At 41.0% G+C, this 19651-nt stretch overlaps 1 protein-coding gene across 3 annotated transcripts in view; it reads right to left on the reverse strand.

Moving 5' to 3' along the window:
* commd10 (COMM domain containing 10) overlaps positions 1-19651 on the reverse strand; it is a 69461-nt gene that overhangs the window by 35496 nt on the left and 14314 nt on the right. The window contains exons 5-6 of one of the 3 annotated variants that reach the window (XM_078396313.1): positions 17141-17251; positions 269-394 (exon numbers count right to left, since the gene is read on the reverse strand). In XM_078396313.1, coding sequence (XP_078252439.1) covers positions 269-394; positions 17141-17251 — 237 coding nt within the window. Of the gene's footprint in view, positions 1-268; positions 395-1152; positions 1626-17140; positions 17252-19651 lie in introns of those variants that run through there. The other 2 variants (XM_078396315.1, XM_078396314.1) reach the window with 2 other exon arrangements.

The raw sequence follows: 19651 nt of genomic DNA on the forward strand, positions 1-19651 counted from the left end.
AAATACAAAATAGCTGCTTTATTGTAATTCACTTAATTCAATCTGTAGAATTTATCACAGAGGAATGTTGCAAAATAAACATAACCATTTTGTTTGGTTTAAATAAGATAGTTTTAATTACCCTTCAACATTTTTAACCATCAAGGAGATAATAAAAAGTATTGATTCGTACAGGTTCAAATATTCAACTGATGGAAAACCTGAACTTTCATTCCCATTGAGGTGAATTAGCTTGCCCTCTAATTCTACCTCAGTTCTCTTTGAAAGTTTAGAGACACAGATACGTGAACTGGTTTGGTCGATGAGGTTCATGTAAAGACTGGGCAGTATATAACCATAGTAGACGTTCCTGCAAAACCCAGCAGGAGTCATGCCTTGAATTTAGCAAATAAATCTTGGCGTGGGAGAAGAAAGTGGAAAGAGACAAAAAATCATCTGTTATGAGTTAATTATGGCTTTTTTAATATACAAGTGTGCCGGTGTACTTGAACAACATCTGACATCTGGAAAAGCAATACTGTACGAAATGTATTATCCCATCTTATTGTTTTACATTTAAATATTACTATAGGCTCTGAGAATTTTAAACCGTCAATAAATATCCTTTAGATCTTCAAAATTACTTACTGATTCAGTAATTATTAACAGTAAACCTCAATAAGGGTCAAAAGACAGATCCTTTTTTAGTCCTTCTATATCTCCAGGGCACATAAAATGTGACCCTAGTTCAATTCAAAGCACTTGAAAAAATGTCTGAACTTCAGCTGCACAATTGTCTAATTTCTTAGCTTTGTGGGAAATCATGGCATCAGTCTCCGCTTCGTTTTGAACAAAGTCTTTGAACAAATTTGAGGGAAGAATAATGGTAATTCAGATTGTTCATTTGTACATAAAAATGAAAAGCTAAGAAATAATTCATCATTGTCAAGTCAAGTTTATTTGTCACATACACATACACGATGTGCAGTGAAATGATATACATATAAAATTTATAATTAAAAACATACACAATAGAATGGTTATAATTTCTTTTTGATCACCACACTTCAGGGCTAATCTAATAAAACTATTATTCCTGCAATGCACCAGGCCAAGACAAGAAAACCCTTACATGATGCTAAGATCAACTTTTGCTATCCATTCTTCAGTACCAATATATTTATTGCTTATTTACATTTAATTTGCATTTTGAATAAAATATGATTATCCAACAGGAAACTCAAATAAGCAAAACTCAATAATCTCAGGGAAATGATCCGATGAATTACAAGTTTTAGTCCATGATTAGCATAATGAGGAAGTAAATATTAATGTAGATGGGGACCAGAGATATATTAACATACAAAACACTGCAATTGGAATGACAATACCTCAAGACATGTTTTCATGGTTTATTATATTAAGTTGTAATACCACAGACACGGCACATGATGACCATTTGCAATAAAATGTGCTGAGCTAGATGACATGGTGAATGAATCAGTAGGCTGAATCTTCTAAGCCCTGCCAGTGGTCACTCCCATAATTTATTGTTCTAACAAGCTTCATTTTTCGTAAGGTTGGCAAACCAATGTAGGCACTGCTTAAGTTCATTTGCCCATCTTCACATTCATCAGCACACTGGCCTGAGGAAATGGCAGTCAGAACATCCATACCAATAACAACAGTTCTCATACAAGTAACACTCTAGAAACATACGAAACTGCAGGTGGTGGAATCTGGAGCAAAAAAAAAAGTGCGGGAGGAACTCTGAGGGTCAGGCAACATTTATGGAAGGAATGGACAGAAGAAGAAGGGTCCTGATTAGAAACTTCAGCTATCTATTCCCTCCACACATGCTGCCTGACCCACTTTCAATACTCTACACTATTTGGGACAGGTTATATTTGGGGTGCTTAAAGCAGTAGTCTGCAATGAGAAGTGATACCACCACAGATTTTAGACGTAGTAGTCGACAAGTACAAGTACATTTACAATATACATTAATGACTTGGATGAAGGGATTAAAAGTACAATTAGCAAATTTGTAGATGATACAAAGCTGGGTGGTAGTGTGAGCTGTGAGGAAGATGCTATGAGGTTGCAGGGTGACTTGGACAGGTTGTGTGAGTGGACAGATGCATGGCAGATGCAGTTTAATGTGGATAAGTGTGAGGTTATCCACTTTGGTGGTAAGAATAAGAAGGCAGATTATTATCTGAATAGTGTCAAGTAAGGAAAAGAGGATGTACAACAAGATCTGGGTGTCCTAGTGCATCAGTCACTGAAACGAAGCATGCAGGTACAGCAGGCAGTGAAGAAAGCCAATGGAATGTTGGCCTTCATATCAAGAGGAGTTGAGTATAGGAGCAAAGAAGTCCTTCTGCAGTTGTATAGGGCCCTAGTGAGACCGCACCTGGAGTACTATGTGCAGTTTTGGTCTCCAAATTTGAGGAAGGATATTCTTGCTATTGAGGGCGTGCAGCGTAGGTTTACTAGGTTAATTCCCGGAATGGCGGGACTGTCATATGTTGAAAGACTGGAGCGGCTAGGTTTGTATGCACTGGAATTTAGAAGGATGAGAGGGGATCTTATCGAAACATATAAGATTATTAAGGGGTTGGACACATCAGAGGCAGGAAACATGTTCCCAATGTTGGGGGAGTCCAGAACCAGGGGCCACAGTTTAAGAATAAGGGGTAGGCCATTTAGAACGGAGATGAGGAAAAACTTTTTCAGTCAGAGAGTTGTAAATGTGTGGAATTCACTGCCTCAGAAGGCAGTGGAGGCCAATTCTCTGAATGCATTCAAGAGAGAGCTAGATAGAGCTCTTAAGGATAGCGGAGTCAGGGGGTATGGGGCGAAGGCAGGAACGGGGTACTGATTGAGAATGATCAGCCATGATCACATTGAATGGTGGTGCTGGCTCGAAGGGCCGAATGGCCTACTCCTGCACCTATTGTGTATTGTCTATTGTCTAAGTCCCATCTTTTTTTTTGTATCGCTTCTAAAATAAAGGTACAACATGAGCTACCCTCCAGTATTCCAACATCTCATCAGTGTCCTACAATGATTCAAACAACTCAGCCAGGACTCCTGCAATTTCTTTTCTAGCACAGTGTCCTTGGATACATCTGATCAGGCCTGGTATATTATCTAGATAGAGACTTTCAACAAACATCAAAATAGGCCTCAATTCTCCTAAAATAATTACTCCAATGGTTGAAGACAACATGGTATGTGCAGTTACAAATTTCCACAAGTGACATTAATGATCATTGTATGCCATCTAGTGGCAATAAGTGTTCAGCAACCTTCACACAGAAAATAGAACATAGAACAGTACAACATAGGACCAGGGCCTTTGGCCCACAATGCCCACGCTGAACCTCAGCCAGCATATGATCCATATCCTTCTGTTCACTGCACATCCATGTGTCTTTCTAAAAGACTATTATACGCCTCCCACCACCAACTCTGGCAGCACATTCCAAGCACCTACCACTCACTGGAGAGGAAAAAAAACATGCTCCACACATCTGCTTTAAACTTTGTCCTTCTCATGTTAAAGCTATGCCCTCTGGTCTTTGACATTTCTACCCTGGAAAAAAGGCTCTGATTGTGTACCCGATCCATGCCTCTACTAGACTTCAGACATAGCATGGAAACAGGCCCTTCGGCCCACCGAGTTTGTGCTGACCAGCGATCACCCCGTACATTAGCACGAGGCCACACACTAGGGACGATTTACAATTTTACCGAAGCCAATTAAACTACAAACCTAAACACCTTTGGAGTGTGGGAGGAAACCGGAGCACCCGGAGAAAACCCTTGTGGTCACAGAGAGTATGTATACATTCCATACAGACAGCACCTGTAGTAAGGATTGAACCCGGGTCTCTGGCGCTGCAAGGCAGCAACTAAACCGCTGCGCCACTGTGCCGCCCCCTTTTTTTAATGGATTCACTTTTCACTGATAATTTTATATACTTCAACCTTCAACATTCTAAATAAAACAATCCAAGTTTATCCAAACTTTCTAATCTCTAGTACTCTCTAATCCAGGCAGAATTCCAGTAACCTTTGTGAAAAATACACCATTCTGCAAAAGGACCATTCTAACCAAAACATTAAAGGTTTTCGCAAGAAGTTAAATACAACAGAAATAAATTAGGGATCTCTGCCAGTTAATGAGTAAACAGGAAACAAAGAAAATCTGAAAGCCAGTTGATAGATTGAAATCATAATCCCTGATTTGAATCGACTCCACCCTCCAGCAGATCTGTACAATAGAATACCTCTTTGAATAATATAGAACGCTGCTTTAAAAAAGTGATACCGCGTAAAGGGAAACGAAAAATACAGATTTTCATATCAAAGTCAAGGGACAGGTTAAGCCAATATCTGTATTGTTAATTTTGTCTCTGGCATTCCATTCATTTTGACGTGAATTTTTTTTTGATACTGGCACAATTGGATAATCCAGTGGTGAAGCACCTAAATAGAGTCATGGAGTCAGAGCTATACAACATGGAAGCAGGCCCATCGGTCCACCACGCTAACCAAGTTGGCATATTGGGCTAGTCCCATTTGTTTGCACTTGGTCTACAGCTCTCTAAACCCTTCTGTCCAAATATTTTTTTTAAGTCATAATTGTGTCCACTTCTATTGCTTCCTCTAGCAGCTCATTGCAGATATGGACTACTCTCAGAGTGAAAAAAGTTGCCGAGGTCCCTCTTAAATTTCCCGCTCACCTTAAGTCTATGGTCTCTAATTTTTGAATCTATACTCTAGGAAAAGGACAGGACGTTCTTATCCTTGCCCTCGTGATCTTGTATACCTCAATAAAGTCACCTCTCAGCTTCTTGTATTGCGAGCAAGCAATTGGAACATATTATGCATAGCAACATTATGGGACATCTGGGGAGATTCTCACTTCTCTGTGACAGACAGTACGGATTTAGGAGAGGACGATCTTGTGAAACTCAGCTAGACTGGTTAATGACCTAGCCCACGTTTTGGATGCAACGGGTCAAGTCGATCTTTGCATTATGGATTTTAGTAACGCTTTTGATGTGGTGCCCCACCAACGCCTGTTAGCAAAACTTGACCATCTTGGCATCCGAGGTCCTATCAAGAATGGATCGAAAACTTTCGAACCAAACGACACCAGAAGGTATTAGATGACGGTCAATCATCATCCACATGTCCAGTGTCTTCAGGAGTACCCCAGGGTACTGTCCTGGGCCCCCTGCTCTTTCTAACCTACTTAAATGACCTTTCAACTTGTGTAACATCTTGAGGTGATTATTCGCAGATGATCTGATTCTCTACAGACCCATACATTCTCTGAATGACTAATACCCTTCAACAAGACATCAATTCACTCTGCAAGTGGGAATCCTCTTGGCAGATGAAATTCAACAAATTCAAGTGCTATGTCATGAGAATGACCCACAAGAAGAATTTTCATCATTACCAGTACTTCATGGGAAACTCTGCACTCCAGGAGGTAAAACATCACCCCCATTTGGGTATCGAACTGTCAAAAAACCTCAGTTGGGCAAAACATATTAACCAAGCTATCTCAAGCTCAAACAAAATCCTTGGTCTCCTGTGACAAAATCTGTAAACTCGATTGGTTTAGTTGAGTTCCTGGTCTGTTGTTCCGACTGTGTGAAAGATGGGCAATGTTGGATGGAGCTAATGAGTGGGTTTCTTTGTAGACTGAAAAAACAACCCTCAACAGCTACAGTTTTTCTCCTTCCTCCAAAACAATTTTGAAACTAAATCGGCTACTCACCTTTGATTCAATGCGTTCTAACAGACTGGCCCCTCAAGTGGAACCTTGTCAAAGGCCTGGCTAACGTCCAATTTTCCCACCTATGACTCGGGCTCACTGACCTGTAGATCCCTGGTTCCCTTTACGGCCCCTCTTAAATAATAGTACATTAACCACCCTTGGGTCTTCTGGGACTTCATCAGTGGCTTAAGATGATGTCAATATTTCTGTAAGGTTCTCCATAATTTCTTCCCTAACTTCCAAAATGGTTCAAGGATTTACTTGATCAGGCTCCAGGGATTTATGAACCTGAATGCACTTAAAAAACACCTATATCAAAACTTTGGTCAGTCATGTATGATCTAAGACATCATAACTCTTGCCTCAATTCCTTAGCTTCCGCGATCTTCTCCTCAGTGAAAACAAATGAGAAGTATTTAACTAATATCTCCCCATCCCTTGTGGTGTTACACACAGACAGTAATGCTGATCTTTAAGGGGATCTATTCTTTCCCTAGTCACCTTTTAACTTTTATCTGTAGAAACTTGAGATTATCATTTACCTTGCCAGCCCCTTTTTCATGCCCCTTTTCTACCTACTTGATTCCTTCTTACATGCACTCCTCCAATTTTTATATTCGTGAAGGGATTCTCTGGATCCCAATTGCCTAAATCTGATGGAAGCGTCCTTTTTCCTGACCAGTGCCTCAACATCATATGTCAAGCAGGATTCCCCAAACTTGTCAGCATTGTCCTTAACCCTACCTGGAACATGCTGCCCTGTTCTATCGTTAACTCACTATTAAAAGCCTTCCACTTGAAAGCCATTCTCTTATCTGCAAACAGATTCCTCCAATCAACATAGAACAGTACTTTCGGCCCACAGTGTCTGTACCGAACATGATGCCAAGACCAACTCTTATCTGCCTGCACAAAATCCCTCCATTCCCTGCATATCCATCTGCATATTCAGGTCTTTATGTCATTATATCTGCCTCCACCACCACACCAGGCAGTGCATTCCAAATTCACAATACTGTTAAAAAAAAAACTTTCCCCATACAACTCCTTTAAACTTTGCTCCCTCACCTTAGAGCTTTCCATCCTGGGAAAAAGGTTCGGACTATCTACCCTATCAATGCCTTGCAATTTTATAAACTTCAATCAGGTATCCCCGCAACCTCCGGAATTCCAGAGAGAACAATCCACGTTTGTCCAACATCTCCCGATGACTGATACTCACTAATCCAGGCATTCACCACTGCAAGATCCTATCTAATGCCTCCAAAAGCGGCCTCGTCCCAATTTAGGACCTTAACTAGTGGACCAGTCCTATCTTTCTCTCTAATTACTTTGCAACTAAAAGAAATATGGTCACAGGTGATTATGGTCCAAATATATCGTACTTCGGAAAATAATTTGAAACTCAGGGCTCGTAAAACGTAGTCATCTATACAAATAAACCCTTAAGTTGCATCACACATATTCCCAAGTTTTCATTTTCTGTAAAGCCTATTTGCCTCGTTTCCCCAGCCTTTATATATACTTTTCTGAACATTTTAATTGTTATTCCTGCTGCTCCTTGTGTCAGCCTTTGATAATGTCTACATTGATTAAATAAGTTTTTTTGAATGTCAATTTTATGCATATTTTCTTAAAAGATTATATTTAGCCCATGTGTAATAAAAAAAATTAGAAGTTATTACAGTAATTGCTGAATGTTGCTATTATGAAGTAAATCTAGATGCAATATGCTTAGCTACAAAATTTAGGGTATGTTCCAGTTGCAAAATGTAGTGTATTTGATCCTTAAATTTAAAAAAAAACTACTGCGGAGCTGAGAGACACTTCAGTAAACCAAACTACCTTTAAGGTTTATGGCATACATCACTAAATTAATTAGTCCTTTGGTGATAAGGTTCTTAGCCCAGTGTGTCCAATTACTTAGACCTCACTACTCAGTACCAAACACCTGAACTAAGCTACACTCTGATAACTTCCTCATATCATCTTCCCTCATAAAGAAGGTTTATACATATTAAAGGGTAGAAAATACATGCACCCATATTGAGAATTAAGGTTTGTACATATTAAATGGAAGAAAATTAATGCACCCACATTGAGAATAAAGGCTTGTACATATTAAATGCTAGAAAATACATGCACCCATACCGAGAATATGGAAGATGCTAAATCACCTCCATACCCATCAACATGTCAAAAGCCAACATAGTGAAATGGAATACCAAAACAGAAAATATTGGAAAGCCTCAGCAAATCACAGGATTTATGGAAAGAGAAACTGTCAATATTTCAGGTCTGTGACCCTTCCTCAGAACTGGGGGAAATGGGACATTACTGCAATAACCAAGAACCATGGCTGCAGCAAGGAGCAGATAGAGCAAAAAAAAACTTGAGTCTACCCACTGCTCTAGAATGGCTCATGAATGGTTCAGGATACTGTAAAGGCCTATCAGAAGCTGAGCACAGCCAATGGAAGATCTATAATTCTGGCAAATGATTTAAAGAAAAATTCACTAATGTTTCCTCTGAGGAAAATTTTACAGTATTTTTGCTTCACAATCCAAATCAATGTAAAATAGCTGCACGAAGAGGAGACAATAAACAAACTGGCGACACAAGAGACTGCAAATGCTGAAATCTTGACCAAAAAACAAAGTGCTGGAGGAACACAGCAGGTCAGGCAGCATCTGTGGAAGGAAATGGACAGACAACGACCCAAAACGTCACCTGCCCATTTCCAAGTGGGTCAGACAATATCTGTGGAGAGAGAAGAACAATGGAATGATGTGGAGTCATGATCAGAAACATCAGCCATTCCTCTGCATCCATAGATGTTACATGAACCCCCACCCAGAGTTCATCCAGCAGTTTGCTTGTTGACCCATAGTAAGTTTGTTGGAGATGAGTTGCAGCATTATGGCAGAAGAGATTGAACACGAGAGATTGGGGCATTGACAAGGTTTGTTTGACACTGATTTTCATTGACATTGGTTATGTCATAAATCCATTGGTGAGGATCACCAGACATTAGCCAGAGCATAAAGCAAACATGGTTTTCACAAAGCCATTTGAGCTTTCCAACTAATACCAAGCGCATCAATTAGAACCTTGATGACGCACAATGCACCAGCAACACTTCAGCCAAGTAGCTTTATGTAAGCTAATAACATAAAATAGCTGTACTGTAAAATCCAGCTTTATTTACTCTGAATGCTATCTGCAGTATACTAAAAGTAAATCAAGAAATATATTAACAATGTGTTATTATAAATGCTTAACACAGTTAATGGAATTATTCAAAAGGTTCCCCAAAGCAGTTCATGGACTGATGTCCCTATTTTTATAGTTAACCCTGTTCATAATGTTGAGAATTCCAAAGGTTCAGATTTCTGATCAAATATCCAGCCAGAGGAGGCACTGCTGTATTTAGCTCCGAGTAATAAAGTGAAGTAATGAAGCACTTCCAGCAGCCAGAGTGTATTTGGAAACAATGATCATAATTTATTAACAGTAATCAACAGCAATCAGCAGCAATCAGCAGCAATCAGCAGTAGCAGCAGCAGCAATCAGCAGTAGCACAATCAGCAGTAGCAGCAGCAGCAATCAGCAGTAGCAGCAGCAGCAATCAGCAGTAGCAGCAGCAGCAATCAGCAGTAGCAGCAGCAGCACCTAGCTGTGTTGCTTGGGAAGTAGTGTGTGGGGATTGTGTGTGGGGATTGTGTGGGGATTGTGTGGGGATTGTGTGGGGATTGTAAGGAGTAAGACTTGTGTGATCTCCCGGACTAGTTTCGATCGCCTAGCTTGGGGTCGGAGAGGAATTTCCTGGATTTTTTCCCAAATTGGCCTGGGTTTTTTATCCGGTTTTTCGCCTCTCCCAGGAGATCACTCAGTTCTTTTGGGTGGGCGGTTGGAGCGGTTGGAGTAGCGGCCGGGCGGTAGGTTTAGTAACCGAGCGCGGGGCTTTGTTTGGAGAGTATGACTGCCAGGGCAGTTTTTTGTTCTGGGTGTCAGATGTGGGGAATCTGGGAGTCTGATAGTCTTCCAGACATCCACATCTGCGCCAGGTGTGACGAGATGGGGCTCCTAAGGGACCGTATTAGGAACCTGGAGCGGCAGATTGATGACCTCCGTCTGATCAGGGAGAGTGAGGAGGTTATAGATAGGAGTTACAGGGAGGTGGTCACTCCTAGACCACGGGAGGTAGACAAGTGGGTCACTGTTAGGGGGGGCAAGGAACAGAGGCAGGGACTACGGAGTACCCCGGTGGCTGTACCCCTTGGAAATAAGTACTCCTGTTTAAGTACTGTTGGGGGGGACAGCCTACCTGGGGGCAACGACGGTGCCCGGGCCTCTGGCAAGGAGTCCGGCCCTGTTGCTCAGAAGGGTAGGGAAAGGAAGAGGAGAGCAGTAGTAATAGGGGACTCTATAGTGAGGGGGTCAGATAGGCGTTTCTGTGGACGCAGTCGGGAGACCCGGATGGTGGTTTGCCTCCCTGGTGCCGGTGTCCGGGATGTGTCTGAGCGTGTCCAGGATATCCTGAAAGGGGAGGGAGAGGAGCCAGAGGTCGTGGTACATATAGGTACCAACAATATAGGTAGGATAAGGGAAGAGGTCCTGAAAGGAGAATTCAGGGGGCTAGGAAGAGAGTTAAAAAAAAGGACTTCCAAAGTAATAATCTCAGGCTTACTGCCTGTGCCACGCGATAGTGAGAATAGGAATGGAGTGAGGTGGAGGATAAATACGTGGCTGAGGAACTGGTGCAGGGAGCAGGGTTTCAAGTTTCTGGATCATTGGGACCTCTTCTGGGGGAAGTATGACCTGTACAAAAAGGACGGGTTGCATCTGAACCCGAGGGGAACCAATATCCTGGCGGGGAGATTTGCTAAAATAACTGCGGAGACTTTAAACTAGTACGGTTGGGGGGAGGGACTCAAACACAGATAGCTAATAGGCAGTGTGTGAGGCAGGAGGCAGAAACGGGAAACACTCAGACCCAATATGTAGGAGAGAAAGAAGGGAAAAGAAATAAACTGAGAATAAGAAATGATGGGTCCCTTAAATGTATATATTTTAATGCTAGGAGCATTGTAAGAAAGGTGGATGAGCTTAGAGCCTGGATTGACATCTGGAAGTATGATGTTGTGGTGATCAGTGAAACATGGTTGCAGGAGGGTTGCGATTGGCAATTAAATATTCCAGGATTTCATTGTTTCAGATGTGATAGAATCGGAGGGGCAAGAGGTGGGGGTGTTGCATTGCTTGTCAGGGAGGATATCACAGCAGTGCTTTGGCAGGACAGACTAGAAGGCTCGATTAAGGAGGCTGTTTGGGTGGAACTCAGAAATGAGAAAGGTTTAGCAACACTTATAGGGGTGTATTATAGACCGCCAAATAGGGAACGAGAATTGGAAGAGCAAATATGTAAGGAGATAGCAGATATTAGTAGTAAGCACAGAGTGGTGATTGTGGGTGATTTCAATTTTCCGTATATAGACTGGGAATCACATTCTGTTAAAGGGCTGGATGGTTTGGAGTTTGTAAAATGTGTGCAGGATAGTTTTTTGCAGCAATACGTAGAGGTGCCTACCAGAGAAGGGGCAGTGTTGGACCTCCTGTTAGGAAATGAGATGGGTCAGGTGACGGAGGTATGTGTTGAGGAGCACTTTGGGTCTAGTGATCATAATGCCATTAGTTTCAATATCATTATGGAGAAGGTCAAATCTGGACCAAGGGTTGAGATTTTGGATTGGAGAAAGGCTAATTTTGAGGAGATGAGAAAGGATTTAAAAGGAGTGAAATGGAAATTGTTGTTTTATGAAAAGGATATAATAGAGAAATGGAGGATATTTAAAGGTGAAATTTTGAGAGTACAGAGTCTTTATGTCCCTGTTCGGTGGAAAGGAAAGAATAATAATTTGAAAGAGCCATGGTTTTCCAGGGAAATTGGACACTTGATTCGGAAAAAGAGGGAGATATACAATAAATATAAGCGGCAGGGAGTAAATGAGGTTCTTGAGGAATATAAAGAATGTAAAAGGAATCTTAAAAAGGAAATTAAAAAAGCGAAAAAAAGATATGAGGCTGCTTTGGCAAGTAATGTAAAAGTAAACCCCAAGGGGTTCTACAGATATGTCAATAGCAAAAGGATAGTGAGGGATAAAATTGGTCCATTAGAGAGTCAGAGTGGACAGCTATGTGCTGAGCCGGAAGAAATGGGGGAGATATTAAACAATTTCTTTTCTTCGGTATTTACCGAGGAGAAGGATATTGAATTATGTGAGGTAAGCGAAACAAGTAGAGTAGTGATGGAAATTAGGAGGATTAAAGAAGAGGAGGTACGGACACTTTTGAAGAATATAAAAGTGGATAAGTCTCCAGGTCCTGATAGGATATTCCCTAGGACATTGAGGGAAGTTAGTGCAGAAATAGCAGGGGCTATGACGGAAATATTTCAAACGTCATTAGAAACAGGGATGGTGCCGGAAGATTGGCGCATTGCGCATGTTGTGCCTTTGTTTAAAAAAGGTTCTAAAAGTAAACCTAGCAATTATAGACCTATTAGTTTGACGTCTGTGGTGGGAAAATTAATGGAAAAGATACTTACGGACAATATATATAATTATTTGGATAATCAAGGCCTGATTAGAAACAGTCAACATGGATTTGTGCCTGGAAGGTCATGTTTGACTAATCTTCTTGAATTTTTTGAAGAGGTTACCAGGGAAATTGATAAGGGCAAGGCTGTGGATGTTGTCTATATGGACTTCAGTAAGGCATTTGACAAGGTTCCACATGGAAGGTTGATTAAGAAGGTTAAATCGTTGGGTATTAATAGTGAGGTTGCAAGATGGATTCAACAATGGCTGAATGGGAGATACCAGAGGGTAACGGTTGACAATTGTATGTCAGGTTGGAGGCCAGTGTCTAGTGGAGTGCCCCAAGGATCTGTGTTGGGTCCACTGTTGTTTGTCATTTACATTAATGATCTGGATGATGGTGTGGCAAATTGGATTAGTAAATATGCAGATGATACTAAGATAGGTGGAGTAGTTGATAGTGAGGTAGATTTTCAAAGTCTACAGAGAGACTTGGGCCTTTTGGAAGGGTGGGCTGAAAGATGGCAGATGGAGTTTAATGCTGATAAGTGTGAGGTGCTGCATTTTGGTAGGACAAATCAAAATAGGACGTACAGGGTAAATGGTAGGGAATTGAGGAATGCAGTGGAACAGAGGGATCTGGGAATAACTGTGCATTGTTCCCTGAAGGTGGAATCTCATGTGGATAGGGTGGTGAAGAAGGCGTTTGGTATGCTTGCCTTTATAAATCAGAGCATCGAGTATAGAAGTTGGGATGTAATGTTGAAATTGTACAGGGCATTGGTGAGGCCGAATCTGGAGTATGGTGTGCAATTCTGGTCGCCAAATTATAGGAAGGATGTCGACAAAATGGAGAGGGTACAGAGGAGATTTACTAGAATGTTGCCTGGGTTTCAGCACTTAGGCTACAGAGAGAGGTTGAACAGGTTGGGTCTTTATTCTTTGGAGCGTAGAAGGTTGAGGGGGGACTTGATAGAGGTTTTTAAAATTTTGAGAGGGACGGACAGAGTTGACGTGGGTAGGCTTTTCCCTTTGAGAGTGGGGAAGATTCCAACAAGGGGACATAGCTTCAGAATTGAGGGACAAAGGTTTAGGGGTAACATGAGGGGGAACTTCTTTACTCAGGGTTGTGGCTGTATGGAATGGGCTTCCGGTGGAAGTGGTGGAGGCTGGCTCGATTTTATTATTTAAGAGTAAATTGGATAGGTATATGGATAGGAGGGGATTGGAGGGTTATGGTCTGAGTGCAGGTAGATGAGACTAGGTCAGGGAGAATGGTCGGCGTGGACTGGTAGGGCCGGACAGGCCTGTTTCCATGCTGTAGTTGTTATATGTTATATGTTATATGTAATGGAAAAGGACGGAAAATGAAATATAAAATTATCCAAGCAGGGGAGCAATAATTAGAATCACAGATTAGTAATGAGACTTCAAAAATAATAGATTGGGTACACACCAAATACATCCCTGCATAAGAATATCTGAACTGGAAAACCTCAAAACTAGAAATAAATTCCTGGATTCGGCTGCAATGCTGACAACAAAATTACCTGGTTTTGCAGAGATAAGTTTGTGAATCCAATAGCATTTTTGCAGGCTATACTGTTTGAATCCTTTCTAATGGAATCAAGAAAAAATACCTGCACTGGGTGGCTATTATGGTTCTCATCTTTTAGTTTAACTATAAAAGATTCAGAAAATCATGTCCCTGGTCTAAGTAAATTTTAGTGTTGTAATAAATTATAATTACTGCTTAAAAATGTCTATCCCTAAAATCTAATGTTTTATAATGTCCTTAATTATATTTCAAAATTCAATGCATTTAAAAATTAATAAATAAAAAAATAAGATAATTACACACTAATCTTCCATTATTTACCCATCGCTACAAAGTGCTCAGCAGGTCACTGCTGCTGTAAATAGGGAGGAAAGAGAGAAATAACAGATCAGGAGGTAGGTTTCTCATCAAAGCACTTCCTCTTCAGACATATTGCCCCTTTTCAGTAAATAATTCATGTAGCCTACTATCCCAAAGTCTCCCCTTGCATTGGTGTAGTTGGAGAATCTATGAAACTGATCCCATACTCTAAATAGAAGATAATGAACAAGAGCATTGTGGTTACCAGAGCATGGATCTAAGAAACCTACCTCAACTGCTAACAGTTGTGCAAGAATTAGTTTAGGCCACAACATACACGATAAGGTTGGCATATAGTCACATCTCGCTTGGAAAACTGGTAGCAACTTTGTAATTGAAAACAAATCTCATGGGCAAGGCAGCCCTCCCACTTAGTACATATACATATATATACAGCCGGAAACAGGCCTTTTCGGCCCTCCAAGTCCGTGCCGCCCAGTGATCCCCGTACATTAACACTATCCTACACCCACTAGGGACAATTTTTACATTTACCAAGCCAATTAACCTACATACCTGTACGTCTTTGGAGTGTGGGAGGAAACCGAAGATTTCGGAGAAAACCCACGCAGGTCACGGGGAGAACGTACAAACTCCTTACAGTGCAGCACCCGTAGTCAGGATCGAACCTGAGTCTCAGGCGCTGCATTCGCTGTAAAGCAGCAACTCTACCGCTGCGCTACCGTGCCGCCACTCACTAAAGATAATGCGAGCCACCAGCTGGTTCTCAGTGCATTACCGTCACAAATGCCTGACAATTAAAAGATGTCCAGGTAAATACCCTTACAAGAGATAAATGGACAAAGCAAGGCAATTGGTGAAAAATATAAACACAATGGAAACATATGACCAAAACAATGAATACAAAATAAATGATAGAGACAAAATGCTGGTGTGACTCAGTGGGACAGTCAGCATCTCTGGAGGAAAGGAATAGGTGATGTTTTGAGTTGAAACCCTCAGACTGGTTATAACACAAACTTGCTTCAAAAATTGAATGCTTTATGGGCATTGTGATCTCTAATTTAAATCTTACAACTCAAATGATATTGAGATTGCATCTCGTATAACGGAACATGAAAACGTGTTTATCATAAACTCTTGGGGTGACCTTCGAATGGCTTGAGAGCCAATCGAGTACCCAAACCAATGAAAAGCTGGCCAAAGCAACTAATCTAAGTGCCCTCTCATTCTGATGGTGGAACTCACCATCATTAACTGCCCATTCACATTAGACACAAACTAAGGAGATCGTCAAGAGCCAATCACATTGGAGTACATATGACTGTAACTGCAAGAGTAGGTAAAGGCAGAAGATTTCCTTTCTCGAAGCACATTATTGAATTGCAACAATCCAGTAGTTACAATGATTAGCTTTTGGTTTATAATTCCAGATTTATTAACTTTAATTGCCATGGTAGGATTCAAGATCTTAACTCTGGATCAATGTTTCAGAGCTCTGACTACTAGACCAGCATCTTAGCCACAATATTACAATCACCATACCACTGCTAACACTGAAGTTATGTCTTTATTTTTAGATAAGATTCAGAACAGCTCATTCCCTATCAAATGCTGCCAAGCTCTCACTGTGATTTCACTGACAATTTTCAGAACACTCAATAGACTCGTGTCTCTTAGTTGAATTTTCCTTTTTATTTATTTATCCAAGGCCAACAATTATTGCCCATCCCCAAAGATGTGATTGCTGTTGATCTCACTCTTGAAGAATAAGTAACAAAGTTGCTAAAAGGTCGCACTGAGCACATAACCCTACTGCAATTATATTCTTTGAGTACTAAATACCCCAAAAGTACTTGGCAAAAATATTACCAAACAAAACAAGGGACTGACCTTCCAGAAAGAAAGGAACAGGCGAACATTAACTTAATCAGAGAGTTAGGTTTAAAATAAATATCCAAACAAAGAAATAGAAGGGGGGGAATGAGGTTTAGTTAAGTGGTTCAAAAACTATGGCAACAATTAAACTTAGGGAAACCCAAGAGACTTGAATTTTAAGAAAAAAGATATCTCAGCGACATTGGACTGAAAGAAGATGAAGCTGGATAAAACTAAGTGAATGGAGGATCCAAAAGTAAAGATCTAGCAAGACCTAATGGGCAGTCACTCCTGAGCTTAAGCCTAGACCGTGGGATAGTGAGTAGCCCCAAATCGGCCAACCTGAGGGACCTGGAGATAGAGTGGTGGGTTAGAAGATTTTTGATATGGGGGGGGGGCAAGCCCGTTTAGGGCTTTGTATGTGAATAGGAGGAGCTTGAAGTTGATTCTGTACCGTACTGGGAGCCAGTGGAGAGAGGCCAGAATCGGGGTGATGTGGTCCCTTTTACGGGTACCCGTCAGGAGTCTCGCTGCGGCATTTTGGACCAAACGGCAAAAGGCCCATTACCATGCTGTGTGATTCGATGACTAGATTTTTTAATGTATCATTGAATACACTTTCTACTGCTATACACACAAGAAAAAATAACAATTTGTACCCTCAAGAAATTCAATTATACCTGCGTAGTTTCACATTGATCAATCACAATTAAATAACCTTACAACAGTCAGCGCTTAAAGCACAAAGAAATAAAATACTTCCTTCAGTAAGATATGGAACTGTAGGCAATATTACAGAAAGTAATTGAACAGTATTTGTCAATTCAAGCAGAAGGGAAAGGAATAAAGGTGCACACAACAGAATAACCTACCTGGCATAAATCAATTAAACACACAATTTAGATCTGAATGCATAATAATAAATTGTTGCAGCTGATTAGCAAAAAGTATGTTAAATAGTCCCACAGAGCAATTTACCCCTTTATAATCATTTTTATTTACCTCAGAATCTTCACTGGTAATTCCAAGTTCAAGAATAGCATGGGGGGACTTCATTTTCGCTTGCAGTGACTGCCCCATTTCAAGGTTAAGACACCACCCAATTTTTTCAAGCTGCAAACATGAACACAGTTTTGACAGATTAAGCACATTTTGTTGCATCTATAGTCTAATACTGCTTAATTTATTATAGCACTTCTAACCCAATTTACTGTGCATCAGGGAAAACCTACTAGCTAAGAAGGCAAATTTATTTCCATTAAGGCATCAAAATATTTGGGACTCAATTTATATCATGGTAAATTTACTATCTATGTATGATTTTTTTTTTTGAAGAGTGGTTTATAGCATCTAAATATTTAGAGCAATCAACAAGTTAAAGTTAGCCATGTTCTAGCACAATTAGTAATATTGCTCAATTAAAGTTTATAGAAAAGAGCATTAGGATGTGGTGTAGAAAAAGCTGTTACTTTGCTCACTCATTGATGCTAGACATCACTTCCTAATAAACGTTCATTTTGCATACCTGTCTGCAAGACCAAACATTCAAAAATGATACATAATAATCATTTGGGCTCATAGATCTCTGTTCTAATAGATAAATTTAAACCTGCAACATTTGCAGGTTTTAACAGGATAATGCCTGATGATTTGAGACAACCAACACTAAAATTATGTGACAAATGCAAGAGTTGACAAAGAGAAAAGGGTGTCAGATATGAAGAGAAGGAGTGAAATGTAAAGCCCGAGGGTGGGATATTGGTGGAAGGAGACAAAGGGGATTGGAAAGAGGGGAGATAAACGGAAAAAGGCATCTGAAAAGGAGCCACTTTGGGAGCATGAAATACCGTACATAAGGTTTGAAGAACATATAACAATATAACCATACAACCAAAGAGCAGGCCTTTCAGCCCAAAATGATTGTACCATCCCCAAAATGCTCTTCCACTATAACACAAGTTACCTGGCCAGGCTCATTTCACAACACAAGGTCCAATATGTTCCCTTCTTGGGTTGGATTATCCAAATACTTTCAAGAAACCCTCTTATTTTTAAGCTCTGTCCATATCGTTTCAGCAGACAAACCCATGGTGTGTACTTTGAGTGCACCATGACAGACTCCCTGATTAGTAGCACAACTCCAGTCTGAGGAAGGGTCTCAACCTGAAGCATCACCCATTCCTTCTCTCCAGAGATGCTGCTTGTCCCGCTGAGTTACTCCAGCATTTTTAGTCCACCTTCAGTGTAAACCAGCATCTGCAATTCCTTCCTACACAACTCCTACACCTATTTGTCCTTCCGCCCTATCACGTCTAAAACATCGAAACCATGGAACATTTAGTCCTTCTCGCAACCACATTTTCGCAATGGCCACAATATCATAGTTCCAAGCACCAATCCAGGCTCTAAGTTTATCTGCTGTCCCCAGAATACTGCTTGCATTGAAATAAACATAATTCAGCCCCTCAACATCACCATATACCTTTGCATATTCCTGTCTGTCCTATCTTTGAGACTTACTGGTCCTAATCTCCACCTTCCCATCACTCTTAATTTCTTACCTACTCCTCTGGTTCCTACCCCCACCTCCTCTCTAGTTTAAACCCTCCCAAGTAGTAGTAACAAACCTCCCTGCAAGGATATTGCTCCCCCATCCAGTTCGGATACATCCCACCCCACTTGTGTAGGTCACACTCTGCCCTACAAGAGATCGCAATGGACTAAAAATCTGAAACCCTGCCCCAACACCCAAGCCACACATTTGTCTACCCTGTCTTCTTATCTCTATCTCACTTACACGTGGCACCGGGAGTAATCCAGAGATTACAACCCTTGGAGTTTTAATCTTCTGCCTAACTCCCTATATTCACTTCACAGGATCTCATCCCTTTTTCCACCCATGTAATTTGGGTAAATGTGCAGAACGACTTCTGGCTGCTCACTCTTCCCTTTGAGAATGTTCTACAATCTCTCAGAGACATCCTGGACCCTGGCACCAAGAAGGCAAGACACCACCTTTTCCTACTCCCATAGTGCCTCAGAGCCAGGCTCGAAGCTGAAGACCAGACCAATGTTCTCCTCCATAATTGTTTGCAAAGTCATAGAGTCATAGAGCTTGGAAACAGGCTCTTCGGCTCAACTTGCTCACACCAGCCAACATGCCCAACTACACTAGTCCCAACTGCCTGTGTTTGGTCCATATCCCTCCAAGTCTGTCCATTCTGTGTACCTGTCTAACTGTTTCATAAACGTTGGAATAGCCCCTGCCTCAATTACCTCCTCTAGCAGCTTGTTCCATACCCCTCCACCCTTTGTGTGAAAAAGTTACCCCTCGGATTTCTATTACATATTTTCCCCTTCACCTTAAACCTATGGTCCTCAATTCATCTACTCTGAGCAAGAGAATGTGCATCTACCCGATCTATTCCTCTCATGATTTTACACACCTCTAAAAGATCACCCTCATCCTCCTGCACTCCAAGGTATAGAGTCCCAGCCTCTCAATTGTTCAGA

Source organism: Rhinoraja longicauda, chromosome 3 (assembly GCF_053455715.1).
Source record: "Rhinoraja longicauda isolate Sanriku21f chromosome 3, sRhiLon1.1, whole genome shotgun sequence".
NCBI lineage: Eukaryota > Metazoa > Chordata > Chondrichthyes > Rajiformes > Arhynchobatidae > Rhinoraja > Rhinoraja longicauda.